Source organism: Gallus gallus, chromosome 3, assembly GCF_016699485.2.
Source record: "Gallus gallus isolate bGalGal1 chromosome 3, bGalGal1.mat.broiler.GRCg7b, whole genome shotgun sequence".
Lineage (NCBI taxonomy): Eukaryota > Metazoa > Chordata > Aves > Galliformes > Phasianidae > Gallus > Gallus gallus.
The window spans coordinates 45,271,353-45,289,006 of NC_052534.1; the positions used below are offsets into that span (position 1 = coordinate 45,271,353).

At 43.7% G+C, this 17,654-nt stretch overlaps 2 protein-coding genes and 1 non-coding gene across 3 annotated transcripts; 2 read left to right on the forward strand and 1 right to left on the reverse strand.

Moving 5' to 3' along the window:
• The first annotated feature begins 149 nt into the window (after nt 1-149).
• TCP1 (t-complex 1) lies at nt 150-7,955 on the forward strand. The gene is made up of 12 exons (NM_001006405.2): nt 150-289; nt 1,305-1,390; nt 2,072-2,200; nt 2,690-2,787; nt 3,087-3,197; nt 3,831-4,012; nt 4,639-4,765; nt 5,095-5,270; nt 5,928-6,051; nt 6,840-7,032; nt 7,252-7,415; nt 7,658-7,955. The coding sequence occupies exons 1-12, from the start codon at nt 217-219 to the stop codon at nt 7,869-7,871; spliced, it is 1,677 nt and encodes a 558-aa protein (NP_001006405.1). The 5' UTR covers nt 150-216; the 3' UTR covers nt 7,872-7,955.
• Nucleotides 829-965, forward strand: LOC112532240. Its single transcript, XR_003074697.1, has one exon. It is a non-coding gene; the product is annotated as a small nucleolar RNA SNORA29 (small nucleolar RNA).
• On the reverse strand, nt 7,861-15,905 carry ACAT2 (acetyl-CoA acetyltransferase 2). The gene is made up of 9 exons (NM_001039287.3): nt 15,795-15,905; nt 15,542-15,676; nt 14,475-14,656; nt 13,408-13,525; nt 12,501-12,644; nt 11,249-11,371; nt 10,805-10,959; nt 8,818-8,928; nt 7,861-8,307 (listed from the first exon to the last, which is right to left on the reverse strand). The coding sequence occupies exons 1-9, from the start codon at nt 15,841-15,843 to the stop codon at nt 8,140-8,142; spliced, it is 1,185 nt and encodes a 394-aa protein (NP_001034376.2). The 5' UTR covers nt 15,844-15,905; the 3' UTR covers nt 7,861-8,139.
• Nucleotides 15,906-17,654: the final 1,749 nt, after the last annotated feature.

A 17,654-nucleotide genomic window follows, 5' to 3' on the forward strand; every position in this document is an offset into this window, starting at 1 on the left:
CGTCCGGTGGCTTTGTTCAAAGGCAAGGACCAATCACGGCGTGAGACTGGGCCGCACCGCGCCCTCGGATTGGGCGGGCGGCCGTGGCCCCGCCCCTTCAGCGCACGGCCTGCCCGCGCCTGCCTCAGGAGCAGTTCCCGGCATTCCATAGCGGCCTGTTGGCCATTCTGCGGCTCGGCCCTCTATCTGCCTCTCGCGCCGCGGCCTGGCGGGAAGATGGCGGCGATGGAGGGGCCCCTGGCTGTGTTCGGCGAACGGACCAGCGGCGACACCATCCGCACGCAGAACGGTAACGGCCGCGTGCTGTTGGTGCAGCCCGCTGTGCGGGGAGGGAGCGCAGAGGATGTAACATGGCGCAGCCATGTGCTTCCCCGCCCCGGGCCTGCCGCCGGCTCGGCGCGGTCAGGGCGCTGCCGCCGTGAGGGCGGGCGGCTGCCGGCTGCCGGCCGCCGGCCAGGGTGGGTGGGCGCCGCCCTCAGCTCGTAGGGCCTGCAGGGTGCCAGGTGGGGAGGTGACTGCTGGGGAAAGGGTCTCCGTCTGAACTGTTTCTCACGAACATCACGCGGTTCTCTGCGTTTTACCGTACGTCCTTCGGGGAAGGCTGCACATCCCGGGGTTGTCTGTGTTTCTGAGGTGAACGAGAAAAGAAGCAGCTGAGGAGTTGCATTCTGGTGATTATGAGGATTGTACAGTTCTGATGCACGCTTAAGATCGAGATTGCCTTAGTCTGGCTGAGATGCTCGATAATGGCAGCTTCTTTCAAAGAGCTGCTCTAAAGAGCAGTAGTTACACCGTTTGGAACTCGAAGTGAGGGCCTGCGTTGCAGCTATTCCCATTATACTACCACTTTTTCAATCTCCAGAGGAAGTGGCTATGCTTGTGGGATAGAGGAAAATGTTGCCACGGTCTGAAGGAAAAGGTTGATTGTATCTTTTTCCTACATGAAGTTGGCAGGACATCATCTGAACGAGCTGCTACGTTAGATTCTCCATTATCATTTAAGTGCCTGAAGGCCCCTCACTTTTGACTTTCATGATTTTAAGTATTTTGTCTTTGAGTTACAGAGCTAATTGCGGCAAAAAGATATGTTACTAGTTGTCTTACTACGTGTCTTATGTGACATGGTTGTACCATGGTCTCTATCTACCTTGGTACATGCTGCTTATGTTTCATGCTGCTTAATACCTGCAAACCAAACCAGACAGAAACGTGATTGTGAGTTAGTTTACGTTATCTGAAGTTTCTGAAGCACAGGTTTGTCATGCTTTTTGTTTTTTAAAATCTTCTTGTTCTCATTTATGCAGTTACTGCTGCATCCGCTATTGCCAACATTGTGAAAAGTTCCCTGGGGCCAGTTGGGCTGGATAAGATGTTGGTGGATGAAATTGGGGTAAGTAAGCTTTATCGAAGTGGAAAATGCTAGGAAGCTTTCAATTCTTGTAGAAGTGCTTCTCACGTTCGTGTACCTGTTTGGTTCTTGTGTTGTGTGGAGAGGGAGTGGGAGGAGGAGCATTTCAGTAAAATAGTATATTCAGGTGGTTCGTGCTGTATCACTTGCATCAATAGCTTTTGTATTACAATTGGCCTTTTTCTCTACGTAGAAATCACTACTTGAAAAAATTACTTGAATGAGTGTTAAATGCTGAAGTCAGACCTGGTGATGCTGTTGAGTTGTATACCCTGATCTCTTCCCTGGGAGATATAACATAAAAGTGATTTCAAATAACTCAATTTTAAGATCCATGTTTTGCATCTTAAATTATTTAAAGTTTTCCTGGTCAAATACCATAGTAAAATACTGTATTGGAGATGATTCAGCGCTGTGCTGTTAGCATAAATGCAAAACATTTTGTGTCTAACAGAATGATCTTTGATGAAAATGAGGTGCCAATTCTGCCCTAGTAACCGTGGGTCACTTGGTTACAAAGAAGCAATGAACATTTGGTATAAATAACCATTTCACGAAAATTATAAAGAAAAAATAATGTTCTGTTTCATGAGTGTTGTGAAATGGGACAGGAAAAAACAATAGACATATATTTTGTACTGATACTGGATTTCTGAAAACTAGGATGTGACCATTACGAATGATGGCGCAACCATTCTGAAGCTGCTGGAAGTTGAACATCCTGCTGCAAAAGTCCTTTGTGAGCTGGCAGACCTACAAGACAAAGAAGTTGGTGATGGGACAACCTCAGTGGTATGCAACAAGTTTTATAGGCAGACTCAAGGAATGTTGACGTTTCATGATCTCAGGGTTTTTTTTCAATTGGGCTATAGAAGAAAGAAGTCAGAGTTGTGTCTTTGTTTTATAGATGCTTGTTTCCATGCACAGTTGGTATGCTGGAATGGAATTCGCTCACTGCTGTTTATTGACTGTTTTTTCCTTTGTTGAAGTCAAGGATAGTTTCTGAATTGACATTCTTACTTTCTAACCACTGAGAAAGTAAAATGCTTAAGGCTAATGGGGAAGGATGTTGAGTGTTGTAACAAGTTGCAAGGAATTGAAAACTTCTATGCTGTTTAAAATTGGATGGCTTTTTCCCCAAGATCAGGAAATACAGTTTAAGGTGTTCTTTCTGCTGAGCAGACATCGAACCATTGGGGATTCTACTTTTCTGCTGTATGGTAACGAGTAGTTGTTTTGGTTGTATGAAATACGTATATTTGGTGTTTGTATTTCAAACAGGTAATCATTGCTGCGGAACTTCTAAAAAATGCTGATGAGCTAGTCAAACAGAAAATCCATCCTACCTCCATTATTGGTGGATACCGGCTTGCTTGCAAGTAAGAAACTGATAGAATTGAAGTATATTGCATTTTCCAGGTACAATAACTTCATGCTTTTCGTTTATTTCTGGTTTTATAACTGCATTAATGAAGATTTCTTAGTGCAAAATGGATACGCTGGTTTCATTGTAGTTTTAGTTCTGTGTTTATATACTGTCATGTAAAAACAACATTTTACTGTCTGAGAAGAATAATTGATTTAATTTCTGTGTGTCTTTCAGCAGGGCTGAGGTCATCAGATTTTTGTCTTTCATAAGGGTGGCATTCTTTATTGGTATTTTGTCTTTATTCTACAGGGAAGCAGTTCGCTACATCAATGAAAACCTTATTATTAACACAGATGAGTTAGGCAGGGAATGCCTAATTAATGCTGCTAAAACATCCATGTCCTCAAAAATTATAGGAATGTATCCTTTAACTTGTTTCAGTTATTTGTGTGTTTGGAGAGCTTGATTAGTTAGGGTAGCTTCCTTTACAGCAATAGAAAAATGATAGATTAAGTATTCTCTCATTCGTAAAGAAAGGTGCAAAAAACATTTCAATGGTGTTGTTATCTGCCATGGGAAAGCATGTTCAGACCTTTCCAAAGTATTTGAACCTGGATAAGACACCATAATAGATATAACTATTTTTTTTTTCCTTACAGTGCACATTAGTGGTCTATGCAAAAGAACTGCATGAACAGAAAAATTCAGAAGTGGGGTCTCTAGGGGAGTGAAACTGCAGGAAAGAAGGTTATGTTTCACTTGATAGTCACAGGAAAACCTGTGTTCTTGACCTTTGTGCCAATAGGAGGATGCATACTGTGATCATGGGATAGATGCTTCTGTTTAAGAACAAAAAAAAAGGGGGGGGGGGGGGGTCAAAACAAGCTTTACTCTAGCCTGTCCTAATTCTCTTACTGTTTCAGCTTTGAGTTACTCATTCTTCTAAAATATTTTATACAAGAAAGTTAGCTTCCTTTTTTTTTTTTTCCTTGCTCCATTCTTTAAACATAATGGTAGTTTTCAGCTTCAGTTTTAACCTTAACAGCATGTTAGTGATGGTGATTTCTTTGCAAATATGGTGGTGGATGCTGCAATGGCAGTTAAATACACAGACCAGAAGGGGCAGGCCCGGTATCCGATCAACTCGGTCAATGTTTTGAAGGCACATGGCCGCAGCCAAAAAGAGAGCATTCTTGTGAATGGGTACGCTCTGAACTGCGTAGTGGGCTCACAGGGTAAGAACACACTGTGTTTCGTAGAGCTTTTGTGTGAATTTGGTACTGTCACTCCTTGTGCATGGATCTTCCTGCTCACTGCATTAGTTGTGGAACTTCTGGTTTTTCAATTCCAGAATGATTAAATAAGAAAAAAAGCAAACAATCACACCACTTCGTAACAGTTTCTAGACTGGGGTTTGAGTGCTAGTAGGATACTTAAAATGTTTGTAACTTTATTTTGCTGGGTACTGACTTGGTACTGTCTTGGAGAATGCACGTACCTCCCTTATTGAGAGTCATTGTCAGCTTTTACAGAGATGTTAAGTTTAATAAAGTATTTGTGATTAAGTAACTTAAAAGTATGTGAGACTGCTGGGTTAGTTCTTGTGGACAGTCATGTTTTCAGAATAGGGATCCATTGAAAGGAAACTGAGGTTACACTACAGACTTTAAAATGTATTTCTGTCATTGAAGCCTCTGTTAGTATTTTTTTTTATAGTCTGGCAGAACTGGAGATGGAAAAAACAAATTGAATGGATGGATACCTGAAATGTAAAAGCAGCGTTATTTTCTAATGTAAACTTGAGGGTCTGTTAACTCAGTTTGACAGAAGCCTTCCTCCTTCTTCCCTTCTCTATCCTCAGGTATGACAAAGAGAATAGTTAATGCAAAGATTGCATGCCTTGACTTCAGCCTGCAGAAAGCCAAAATGAAGCTTGGTGTTCAGGTTGTTATCACGGACCCTGAGAAGCTGGACCAGATAAGGCAAAGGTGCGTGGAAGGTTGACTGATAGCCGGTGGGGTTGCAGTGGATTATTTGGCCTCTTCAGTTCTGATGGCTTGATGTAATTTTGACTGAATACAAGACACAGAAGTGTTTAAAAAGTTGATGTCTCCTAACAAATAACAAATATTGGGAAAAAAAGTCTTTATTTCTGAAGGTGAAACTTAGTGCTAAGTCCACTTAAAGAAATCCACATACGCTTGTGTAGTGGTTCCTTCTTGTAGAGCTCTGCATGAAGATTTCAAGACATTGGTTAAGGGAACTTAATTGCAAGCTTCTACAACTGTGTTGGTAATTTGTTACGTTGTCCTTGCAGAGAATCAGATATTACAAAAGAAAGGATCCAGAAGATTCTGGCCACTGGTGCCAATGTTATTCTAACCACAGGAGGTATTGATGACATGTGTCTGAAATACTTTGTTGATGCGGGTGCCATGGCAGTACGAAGAGTTGTGAAGAAGGATCTTAAGCGGATTGCTAAGGCATCGGGAGGTATGTGTGGATGAAAATGCTTTTTCAAATAAGAACTGCTGTCACTGATCTTGGGAGCATGGCTTCTTAGCACGTAGGCTGTGCAAGGAGAGGATGAAGAAAGCTGAACCACTCTTGTGATGTTTTAATTTACTGTTCCTTTTAAGTGGGCGTTCCGTCAGAGTAGTTGGTAAAAGGGTTTGCCCGAGGAAGGTTTACAGTGTGGAAAAATAAATAATGCTTTATGCTGGGGAAAAGTACTCTGTATAGATAATTCAAGACAAAGGAAGAATTGCTGCAGCATTTAATGCATAATTCAACAACAACAACAACCACCAATCTGGCCCTGTGCGTATTTTCTGTCAGTTCTTAAACATTTAAGAAAGTATTTTCATTATGGTAAAGCATGGGAACTTCTGGTTTTAAGAAAAATAAGTGCTGTGAATACAGAGCAGAACCAGCAACTCGGATGACAAACTGCAGAAAACCTCATTGCTCTGTGAGAATTAATTAACTTTTGCTACCTGGAGTGTTGTTAATTGAATTAATATACTTTAATTTTGCTCATTCTGCTTGTATTTACGTTTCTGATGCTCTTTCTGTGTGCTGCTTCTGGGAAGTTTGCAAAGGATGTATTGGAACTGAATGCTAATTTCACATCTTGTTTGTTTGTTAAAGCAACCATATGCTCAACCCTTGCAAACCTGGAAGGTGAGGAAAGCTTTGAGGCATTAATGCTGGGACAGGCAGAAGAGGTGATTCAAGAGAGAATCTGTGATGATGAACTGATCTTAATCAAGAAGTAAGGACCCTCTTTGGAGTACTCGTTTTTGTGCATGGTTTTCTCTTGGATTTGAGATAAAATCCCATTTATTTGCTTCCATGCCATCTCAGTGGCATGAGTAGTTATACGCATGGGAAAGAGTATACAAGTCCACTGCATATGAGAGGTGAAAGTAACAGTATTTCATCTTGTCTGCTGGGGATGGACAACTGTTATATCAAACATGATGAATCAGTCAGTCAGATTGCTGATAAGGCTGTACTTAACATTTGGTTTGTCATAGGTTCTTTAACAAGAACATGTTTGCGTGTTGACTTTACTTCTGATCTCAATATTCAACTTACTGTAGTCTCTTTTTGTGGTTGTTTCTGAGGGAATCAAATATTCTGAATGGCACTTAGTCATTGTATGACTGCATGTGCTGTACTGCTGGCGGTCATGATCTCACTTCTGCATAGCCATTAAGAGAGCTCTGCTTTGTCCTGTGCTCTCCCTCCTATTCCGCAACTGTCCTGACATCAAAAATACTGCATTGATTGAAGTGTCTGTTCTTTGTGTATCTTTCTAAGAGGCTGCATCTCAATATAGGTTCTTACCTATTAGAACTTAAACTGAAATACTGCCTTACTATGTCTCAATACACATACCCTGCAGGGAAGTATAACAGTAGTTAGAAAGAACTTCTAAATTCTGAAAAAAATCTGGCTCCATTGAGCTTGTTTTCATAAGAAAAATGTTCAGCATGAAGAGTTGCAATTTGTATTTCTTTTTCAATAAGGCTGTCTTCTGCTTCCTTTATTCCACAGCACAAAGGCTCGTACTTCAGCATCAATCATTTTACGAGGAGCTAATGACTTCATGTGTGATGAAATGGAACGATCTATACATGATGCTCTCTGTGTTGTTAAGAGAGTATTGGAATCCAAGTCTGTTGTTCCAGGTGGCGGTGCTGTAGAGGCAGCACTTTCAATATATCTTGAAAATTATGCAACAAGTATGGTAAGTCTTACACAGACAAGTAACAACACATGTGTGCTTTGTTAGGACAGTATGAATTTTCTTTATTCTACCAGAACTCAGTTCTGAGTTCCTTTCTCTGATAATTAGACTAAGTGTGAAAGATGTTCTGCGTGGTTTGACCTATTGTCTTAATGCTGGCTGTGCTTTTTTTTAGTTCCATCAACAACAGCTAGTTTTAAAACTTTGTTCTCCTTTTAGGGATCGCGTGAACAACTGGCAATAGCAGAATTTGCAAGATCCCTCTTAATAATTCCAAATACATTGGCAGTAAATGCTGCTCAAGATGCTACAGATCTTGTTGCGAAGTTAAGAGCATTCCATAACGAGGCTCAAGTTAATCCTGACCGCAAAAATCTGAAATGGCAAGTATCAGGAGGGGAGTCATGCCTGGGGGGGGGGGGTGAGTGGGATGGAAAGTTGTTCCGTCAGTCTAGGGAGCCAAAATTGGCCTGCAACAAGGTGTAGGTTATCACAGAATTCTTCTCCCTCTCATCTTCAGTTCTATGTCTGTGTCACCACGGCCTAGTATTAATGAAGTGATACGCTCCAGCTTTATTTCTACTTTTCCTACCTTTCCATCTGCTGATAGAGTTCTTCTTTCCAGGATCGGTCTCGACTTGGTCAACGGGAAGCCTCGTGATAATAAGCAAGCTGGTGTCTTTGAACCAACCATGGTCAAAACTAAGAGCCTGAAGTTTGCAACAGAAGCTGCAATTACTATTCTTCGAATCGATGATCTTATCAAACTGCACCCTGAACCTAAAGAGGATAGAGGGTGCTACGAAGATGCGGTTCACTCTGGAGCACTTGAAGAATAATTAGGCTTTATTTATGTTTATCTGACTTACACTTCCCACTCTTGTAACTGAAATGTTAATAAAACAAGTGGTTGAATGCTGCTATTTTTTTGTGGAAAAATTTATTTTCAGAAGCGAAAATCACCATGTAGTAACCATTCATCTTAGTTGACAAGGCAGTGATTAATAAGCACAGACAGCATGGTGGTAAGCCTCTGTCATCGTAGGGAAAACAAAAACATGTAAGTTGCATGATTAGAAGGTTGCTAGTAAACGCTAAGGCGGTTATTCATCTCTCAATGCACATGGCTATTCCCATTCCTCCTCCTATGCAGAGAGCAGCAACACCACGTTTTCCACCTGTTCGTTCCAGTGCATGTAGCAGAGTCACAAGGATGCGGCAACCAGAGGCGCCCAGAGGGTGGCCAAGAGCAATAGCTCCGCCTTGGGTGTTGATCTGAGGAGGAGGAAAAAACATAAGGTCAGGTTCAGAAGTCATTTAGCTTGCTCAAGTTTTGACTGACATCACTGAGTATAGTCTCTAAAAGTGATTAAGGTGATGTGCTACACATACTTAAAGGAAAACTAGATCCTGGGTGTAAAAGCTGTTACAAATCAGCATTTCTTCCCTAAGGAGCCCATCTAGTCATCTACTCTATGCCAATATTAATGGTAGCTGGGGTAAATTTAGGGAGGAGAGAGTAATTGAAATTCTTAGCATTCCTGGAATAAAGGTGATATGATGTTTCAGGCTTATCTACACAGAGTTGTATACACATCTATCAGAAGAAAGCTATAGCCTAGTCTAGTAGGAAACAATTTGCCTGCTTGCAAAGCCTACAGGGCCTACTGCGGAGTAGCTGAAGGAAATGCCTAATGTGTTGCCTCTACCAATAGGACTGCTCTGCTTCAAGTCTGAATACAATCCAAATAGAATCAAGAAAACAAGACCTCATCCATTTATTACCTTTTCTGGATTTACTTTCAGTTCTCTTGCTATTGCAATTGATAGTGATGCAAAGGCTTCATTAATTTCAAACAAGTCAACTTGGTCCAGAGTCCAGCCGGCTTTCTCAATCTGAGAGAACAAAACAAACTTTATTAGAAGCTTTTTAATGTTTTCCTCAGCACCTGAGGAAGCTGGGACTTGTATGGGACTTTAATGGGACTTGTATCAGTGATACAAATTCACTTCTATTAAAAAGCTGAAGGAAAAAAGGTTTTTTTTCATAGCTATGGTTCTCTGGGACAGCTGACATCATTTCATGGTGTCAGCCAAAAAAAAAGTCCATTGGTAAAACATCCAGGTTAATGTTTCACAGCTCTTGGTGCTGTTGTTAACAACTGCAGGGAGTCAAACTGCACGTGGTGCCCTTAACAGAACAAATAATGTTTTCAAATGTAGGCTTCAACTGATTAAAAGCAAGTTTTGACGAACACAGGTCTGATTTTGTTAGAGATTCTGAATGCCTGATACAGTTTTTGAATACAGCTGTTTCATTCCTGAAATGACTGCCAGCGATGGGTGTCGGGTAATAGCTCCACTCTCCTGCCTTTATTGAGAAGCTGCCATTCAAAGCTTTCATGGTGCCATTTTGCAAGACAGTTTGATTAATGCTTTCACACAAGAAACTTGTGGTGTAATTGCTTGCTTAGGTACAGGCTCAGGCCCGTTCTATGTATTTAAATATTTACTTTCACGGGCTGTTTCTAACGGCAATGCTTCATCAGCACAATCATTAGCAGCAACGATGTTTTGCAACCAGCAAGGCAGACTGACGCATCTCTCCTGAGTCAAGGACGATGGGCCCCTTGTACCAGATACAAACTGGGCAAAAGCCAACCTCCTGAGAAAGAGGTATCTTTAAGATTTACTATGTTGCAGCACTAAAAAGCATGGCTTAGTCACTCTCCAGGGAAACTGGTACTAAGAGGTTCTGAAGCAAACTCCTTGGGAGGGTGCGAAGATTTTGGTAACACACATTATTACAAAGTTCATGTTAAGAAGTGCCCTCTTTTAGAGTACCTATAGAATTTTAGGTAGAGCTAAATACTTGCCTGTGGCTGTCTATTCCTACAGCTTAAGCTAAAAATGTGTACTGAGCATACAATAAAAGCAGCATTTATGGCACTGCTTTAGAAGAACAGGTCAGATTAAAAAATGCTTCAGCTTTATGACCATCACTCTCCCATTAAAAGCCACAGAGGCTGTGTGACCAGACTAGGCTTCTGCGTTACCAGGACATTTCAGAGACTAACAAAATAAGGTCTGCACAGCATAAATAAAACTAGGAAAGAATACTAAAGCAGATATATCCCTATCAGCTGTAGGAGAGCTCTCCTCATGCTTGACTTCAATAGCAAATAATCAGCTAGGGTTGCCATGGGCTAAAACTGTTTTAGCAAGCAGTGTGGTGCCACAGAAGGTTCTCATAATAGAAGCACTGAGGGGACTGGACACAGGGTGCCTCAGTGGAGGCAATACTGGCTCAAGCACATTAGATGTGGTTCTGGAATGTACCTTCTTGATTAGTTTCGTCTGAAATGAAATGGAGCTTTTACAGAGCAGCGCTTCCGCAGGGCAAACGAAAGCACAAAGGGCATAATCATATTTGTTAAAGCAGATGCACTCACTCATCTTGCTCATCTTTTCAGCACATACTACTGCAAACTCAACGAGGCAACAGTATGAACATTTAACCTGGCCAGACAAAGAATCAGAACTATGTTGTGGCAGAACCAAGCCATCTCCAAATTTGGTCAGAATACACTTCCATTAAATTTGATCTTAACGCTCCTAGGTGATCAAGGAGGCTTATGAACTTGACTACATTATGTTCCAAATGCTATACTTAGATCTGTAAATTCTTTTTCAATGAGTAGGCATCTCCAGAAAATGAAAAGAGATTACAAGCTTTCTTTAGTAATGGATAGACAGATAAACAATTACTTACAGCTTTCTTTACTGCTGAAATGGGCCCTACTCCCATTATAGATGGATCTATACCCGTCTGAGCCCAAGATACGATCCGGGCCATAGGCATAAGACCTCTCCTAGCAGCTTCGGATTTCTTCATTAGAATCACAGCTGCAGCTCCATCATTTAAACCTGTGGAATGACAAACAGCTGCTGTATGTCTGCTGGGTAACTGCAATCAAGCTATTACTGTTCAAATACTTGTGTTACTTCACAGAAAGCAAGCAAGCAAATGTCATCTCAGGAAAGAAGTCCTTCTCCACAGTTATATTTGAGTTCCACATATATTGTCAAACACTGCCACTTCCTTTAAAGCATATCTAGTTGCGACCACACAGTAGCCACACCTCTTCTGTGCCCTTCCTTGAGCTACACACAGCTATTAGAGTTTTCCATTTCAGTTTTAGCCTGACTGACCAACCTGAAGCATTAGCTGCTGTTACCGTCCCGGTTCCATCGGTCAGAAAACAGGGCTTTAACTTTGCCATTGCTTCCAAGTTGCTCCCATGTCGAGGGAATTCATCTGTTTTAACTTCTATAGGACCTGCAGCAAAGCAGAGCATTAGGCTCACAGGAGACCCTGGTCACATGTACACGTACCTTAAACACAGAGCTGACAGAACCAACAGGGTGATTGGGAATTTAGGCCATATTCCTTTTAAACAACAAATCAGTGAACATTAAAGCTCCCTCCAGCTGCTTCTGGCAGGACAGGCAGCTGGGTTTTGTGAAATGAATGCTAACAAGCAAAATACCATCTAGCTGTACAAAAGCATACATTGTTCTCACTCTTCTTAATAGAACCACTTCTCTTCCAAGAAGGCAGCTATTGTAGGGATATCATTGGAAAGAACAGTCAAGTAACATGAAATAGTATCTAAACTGGTTTCAGGAAAGTCTTGAAGGCCTAATGTCAGAACTTCTCCCACAGTGTAAGCTCAGTGTAAACAGTGAACAACTGAATCATCAGTTCTCCCTGAAAAATTCAGGTTTTGCATCCATCTCACATAAGCAAACCTAAAGAGAAACACACCTAATGTCCGTAACTGGACCTAGTTAATTAATGAGTAATTCTAACTATTGTTTACTGTGTATTTTACTAGGTGGTCAAGACTTGCCATATCAACATGACAACCCAAGGAGGCTGTGGATGCCCCATCCCTGCAGGTGTTCAAGGCCAGGCTGGATGTGACTCTGGGCAGCCTGGTTTGGTGGTTGTTGACCCTGCACACAGCAGGGGGTTGAAACTGGATGATCTTTGAGGTCCTTTTCAGCCCAGGCCATTCTATGATCCTATGATTCTGTGACTGATTTAAGTTTTGTCTCAACATGAAAATACTGATTTTAATACAGCATCCAAAGTTGAGAACCTATGTTAAGCATGACGTGGGCCTGGATTGTAATTACTTCTCCAATAAAATAGACAGTAGTAGTATTTGCATAGAGCTACATTTGGGTATTCCACATTTGCATCGCTTCTCTCTTATTTCAAAAAATAAGAGCTGGAAATTCAAAAAGGGAGCAACGAGTTACAGACTTAGGGAACCACTTACATAGCAGTTGACAGACTGCATAACTGGAAAACCATTGACTAGAAGAGACATAGTAGAAAACATTTTTTTTTCTTTCTTTTTTTCTTTAAAATTAGCTGTAGTTATCTATTTAACACCTACCTTTTTTGGAAGGTACAAGAACAGGAACAATTTCTTTTACAAAATAGCCAGCTTTCTGTGCTGCCTCTGTCCTATTCTGTGACTGTACAGCAAGTTGGTCTTGTTCCCCTCTGCTAACTTGCCACTGATTGGCCACATTTTCAGCTGAAATTAGAACAAAATGCAAATTACTGACAGTACCTCCCACAGCTGTAAGCTTTAAAGCTGAAAGCACACAGGTTGTCATTAATGTTTGCCATAGCAAGCAGCTAAACTCACTGAACAGTTTTCACTCTGATTTCTTGTTTTGGTTGCTTATGATTCTCTGCTATATTTCATTTTGTGGGTGTACATTTCTGTGCAGGATCTCCTCCCAGGTGGTAAATCAAGCTAAATAAAAACGCCAACAAGCTTTTCTAATTGCTTATCTGGATCAGATCAGATCTCTCAACAAGCAGTTGGCTGACTATGCCATCCAGGATGCAGTAACCTAAGGTTGCAAAACTACATGCATCCACAGTACATTTCACCTAATTCCTCCACACCGTAAATCTGTGCGGCTGAATGCTTCAGTTAGGAATTAATTTGGCTACTTTTCCTGAAGTTCATTTAAATTACTCAGAAGCAAAAGAGGTGCAGCGAGATGAGGTGCCAACAGGCATAAGCCAGGGAGTCTGAATATGTACTCTTCCAGGTCAACATTTTATTAGCTCAGATAGGAAAAAAGGAAAAAAAAGGCTTTTACACACCAAGCAAAAAAAGGTCTTCAACACTTATCAGTATTGGGGCTCATTCTCTTTTTCACGACTACAACTTAAGGACAGCTTGAAATTTCTTAACTAAAGCAGATTTTTGAAATTTACTAAGAGTGAATTCTTCTCCCACCTCCCCAGTTAACTGTTTGATTTTCAGGACTGTCACCACTTACCAGTTATACCCATATGATACTGATAAAAAGCATCCGTAAGGCCATCATGGATTATAGTATCCTGCAAGGAAGCCTCTCCCATTTTCACCCCAGCTCGCATGTGAATTGCATGAGGAGCCTGCAGGAAGGTAATTCAGGAGTTAGATTGTTTCTATCAGTGGTATGCAACGTAGGCAAGACAGCAGGATAGACAGAGACAGATTCCCACCTTGGGGCTGCAGGTAGCAATCCCAGCTCACCTTCACTTCTCACAGTCTCCCTTACACACATACCACCCCCTCTGCCCCCACAACGACCCACCTTAAGTCCTTTTCTCACACTGCTGGATAGAATGAGAAGGAAGGGGAAAATCAAGGTCCTTAGCAGTCAAAACATGGGGTTCCCCAGCTGGCTGCTCTGCCTCTCCTTCCAGGGTCTGATTGCTGGGATGGTGCTTGGCCTGTGCATTTTTCCCAAGCAGCAGATCACCAAGCAACAAATGTTTTCTCAGCACAGACAGAATCACACAGTACTGTGGGGCAAGAAAGCCTGTGTCCCTCTGAACGTTTCCCATTGTACTCCGCTACCAGGGAGCACCAATCTCACCCTCAGCACTAGACAGTCAGTGGGCTTTTGCATTAGATCATTTCCCAAGCACCAATCTATGACACAGCCTTGGGTTGAAAACCTTAAAATGAAAGCACTTTGCTTCCTTCCCAAGGTCAAATTACTTACTGACTGATTAGTCTGCAAGAGAATAACATTTCCAGTTATTCATTCTTTGAGCCTCTCACAGCACAGAAACCCTTTCTCATTGCCAGCTGTTGCAAGCAAGTAATTCATCACTACAGGGCTGGGTGGCAATTAAAATAGAATTTTAAATGTAGCGTGTGTTTGCATGGCATCTTTTCAGTAGCTACAGCATCATTAAATAAAAGAAAAGCTACCAAGTCCTTTTTTGCATGTGTAAATTCACTTTCAAGTGCAGAAACTACCTCCAAAGCATTAACCTTGGAACGCCTGGTTTCAACATCATTTACTGCTGTCTTCAGTAAGCCAAAAAATGAGAGTGAAATCTCTTGCTTTACCTTGCTCATGCTTTCCATGCCTCCCGCGACCACAATACTGGAGTCTCCCGTCATTATGGACTGTGCCCCCAGACAGACTGCCTTCAGGCCAGACCCACAGATCATCTGACAGCTCCATGCCGGCACTGAGTATGGGATTCCTGCTCCAACGCTCGCCTGCCGAGCTGGGTTCTGGCCAGCACCTGTGAGAACAGACAGGAGTTGTCCTTGCGCACTCTCTGAATGAAACATGGGGTTTCCCCACTTTCTATGACTGTACTCCAATACCCCCAAAATGCAGAGCTTCCGGCAGCAATCTGTATCTCAGTCTGTATCTACACTGCAGCTCAGTTGCCTCCTTAAATTAACTGGCTATTTTCTACTCATATTTTATATTTGTGACCCTGCTTCTGACTGTGGGTGAGATGAAGCACCAACTATTCAACGTCAAATCAGCACCAACCTGCTGTACACGTAATAAGACATGCATTCACTTAAACTGCTGCTAGCTGAAGAGTTTCTTTCAGATGTCTTCTGTGTGTTATGAATAGACAGCTTTTCCTATCAACTCCCTTGAAAAGCACATTTATGCAAGGTCAGCCACAAAAGCTTGCATTCTTGCTTGCAACCTTGATGTAGAGAATAGCAGCGCTATATTCAGCTACAATGTTCTTCATCTACATCTCCTCCGGGCCAAAGTGACGCCAGCTCTTTTGTATGCAAAGGAATGGATAAAGAGAGCGCACCGTGCAGGGAGCTGAGAACATACAGAAAGCCAAATCAGCTTTAAACGTGATGTTAAACTATCTACTTCCTTTATTTTCTTCCTCTCGTTTAAAGCACAACCTGCCCGGTGATCCTACTGCTTAAACGTCGCCCCACAAGGAGCAGGCAACAGCACCTAAACGACCAATTTCCTGCGTGCTGCAGTTCCACGACACCAAGAGACCCATCCACAAGCACGCACGGGATGCTGCAGGTGGGTCCTGGGCGGCCTTTGTCCCGCAGCGGCGGAGCCGTTGCCACCCACCCCATCACATCCACGAGAAGCGACGCCCGAGGTGAGAGCGGGAGCAGCCGTGCCCTACCTGCGGTCAGCACCTGGCCCAGCACCACCTCCGACACCTCCTCGGGGCCCAGCCCGGCCCGCCGCAGCGCCTCGCGGATGACGGCGGCGCCCAGCTCGTGCGCGGGCAGCGCGGACAGCGCGCCGTTGAAGGAGCCTGGTGGGGAGAGAGGGGAGAGCCGTCACACCCGCAGCCCCGGCCACGCCGCGCCCACCGGGCAGCCGGCCCTGCGGGCAGCCGGCCCCGGAGAGGCACACATCGCCCGGCCCCTCACCGATGGCGGTCCGGACGGCCGCGACGAACACAATGGGGTCGGCGCTCATGGCGATGGCGGCGGCGGCGACAGAGCGGAGGCTGCGAGCGTCACCGGGAGCCTGCACGGAGTGTGGACCGGGGCCGGGGCCGCCCCTCGCGTGTTGTCGGCGCCGCCCCTCGCCTGCTGCCGGGCGGGGCGGGCCGCGGTGGGGGCCGGGCCCCGCTGGAGGGAGCCGGGCTAGAATGGAGGGAGGAGCCGACATCGCCACTCAGAGAAGGCAGCGGAGGTTTCAGAAAGAAAGGATGGGTGGGCTGAATACAACGGCCTGTTTCATAGCGGAGCTTTCCAGTCCTTAATCCTTCCCGTGCTGAGTCACGGCCGTTCCTTTGCAGAGCAGTTTCCCACCGTAAGGACACCCTGATGATAACTTCTTGGTACGGGCGCTATGGGAGCTGACGAGGAAGGTGTCCTCCTGGATTAGTTGCTTGTAAACAGGGAGGGGCCCGTGGGTGAAGAGGCCGTCGGCAGCCATCTTGGCCAAAGGGAGCACCATCAAGTAGCCCAGTTGGGAGTCTTCGATGATAGGAGAACTCAGCAACATTTCACCTGCATGTGGAGAGAGCAGACTTCAGGCTGCTTAGGGAACTGGTTAGCAAGGTGCCCTGGAAAACTGCTTTTGAAGGCTTTGGGATCAATCAGTGCTGGTAACCTTTCCAGCACCACCTCCTAAGAGCACAGGAACAGACAGTTCCAAAATGTTAGATATCATGCAGGTGGGGCAGAAGGTTGGCTTGGCTGAGCTGGGATCTTCTCAAGCTTAGGTGGAAAAATAAAATACATGGCCACCAGATGCAAAGTGGGGTGACATGGGAGGACAACAGCATGAGAAGACTACAGAGAGCTGCTCACCATTGTAGGAAGCAAATTTTTTTGGAGAGGCCACGGTTGAAGCTGGCCAGTAATGTGGGGGACGACAAAAAGGACTTTTAAAATACCCCACCTAGTTAGAATCATTGAATCATAGAATATCCTGAGTTGGAAGGGACCCACAAAGATCAAGTCCAACTCCTGTCTCCACACAGAACCACCCAAAATTCAAACCCTCTGACGGTTATCCAAAAGCTCACTGAACTCTGGCAGCTTGGTGCTGCAACCACCGCCCCGGGCAGCCCGTTCCAGGGCCCGACCACCTCTGGTGCAGACCCTGTCCCTCACCCCCAGCTGCCCCTCCCCTCACACAGCTACTTGCCGTTCCCTCGGGCCTGTCGCTGTCAGAGAGCAGAGCTCAGCGCTGCCCCTCCGCTCCCTGTGAGGAGCTGCAGCCACCATGAGGCCTCTCCTCAGCTCCTCTGCTCTGGGCTGTGCAAACCAAGGTGCCTCACCACTTGTCATATACCTTGCCCTCTAGACTTTTCTCCATCTTCATACCTACAACTAGATGGGTAGCTTTATCATAAATGGAGACTAAGATAATTAAAGTTAGTTGACTGTGAGAAGCCAGCTGATGTAATCTTGTAGGATTTCAGCAAAGCTTTTGATACTGTTTCTCATGGTATCCTTCTGGATAAAGTGTCCAGCTTACAGCTTGGCAAAAACATAATGTGACGGATAAAGAATAGGCATTTAGTAGAGAATGACTAATATTGGTGTACAAAGGCAGCACTAAGACACCTAGTTTATCAGATGTCCCATATACCAATAACGTCATTCTTCATGCAATATTTGACTGATTACAATTTGAGGTCATCAATGCAAACAGAAAATCAGCAATGTAAGATGAGCTCAGATTAACTTTAAATATTAGCAGGTGTACAAAGTCCAAATACACTAGCTAATACAGCTAAAGTGAGTATTACAGGATTCCTCTGCGTTTAAAGC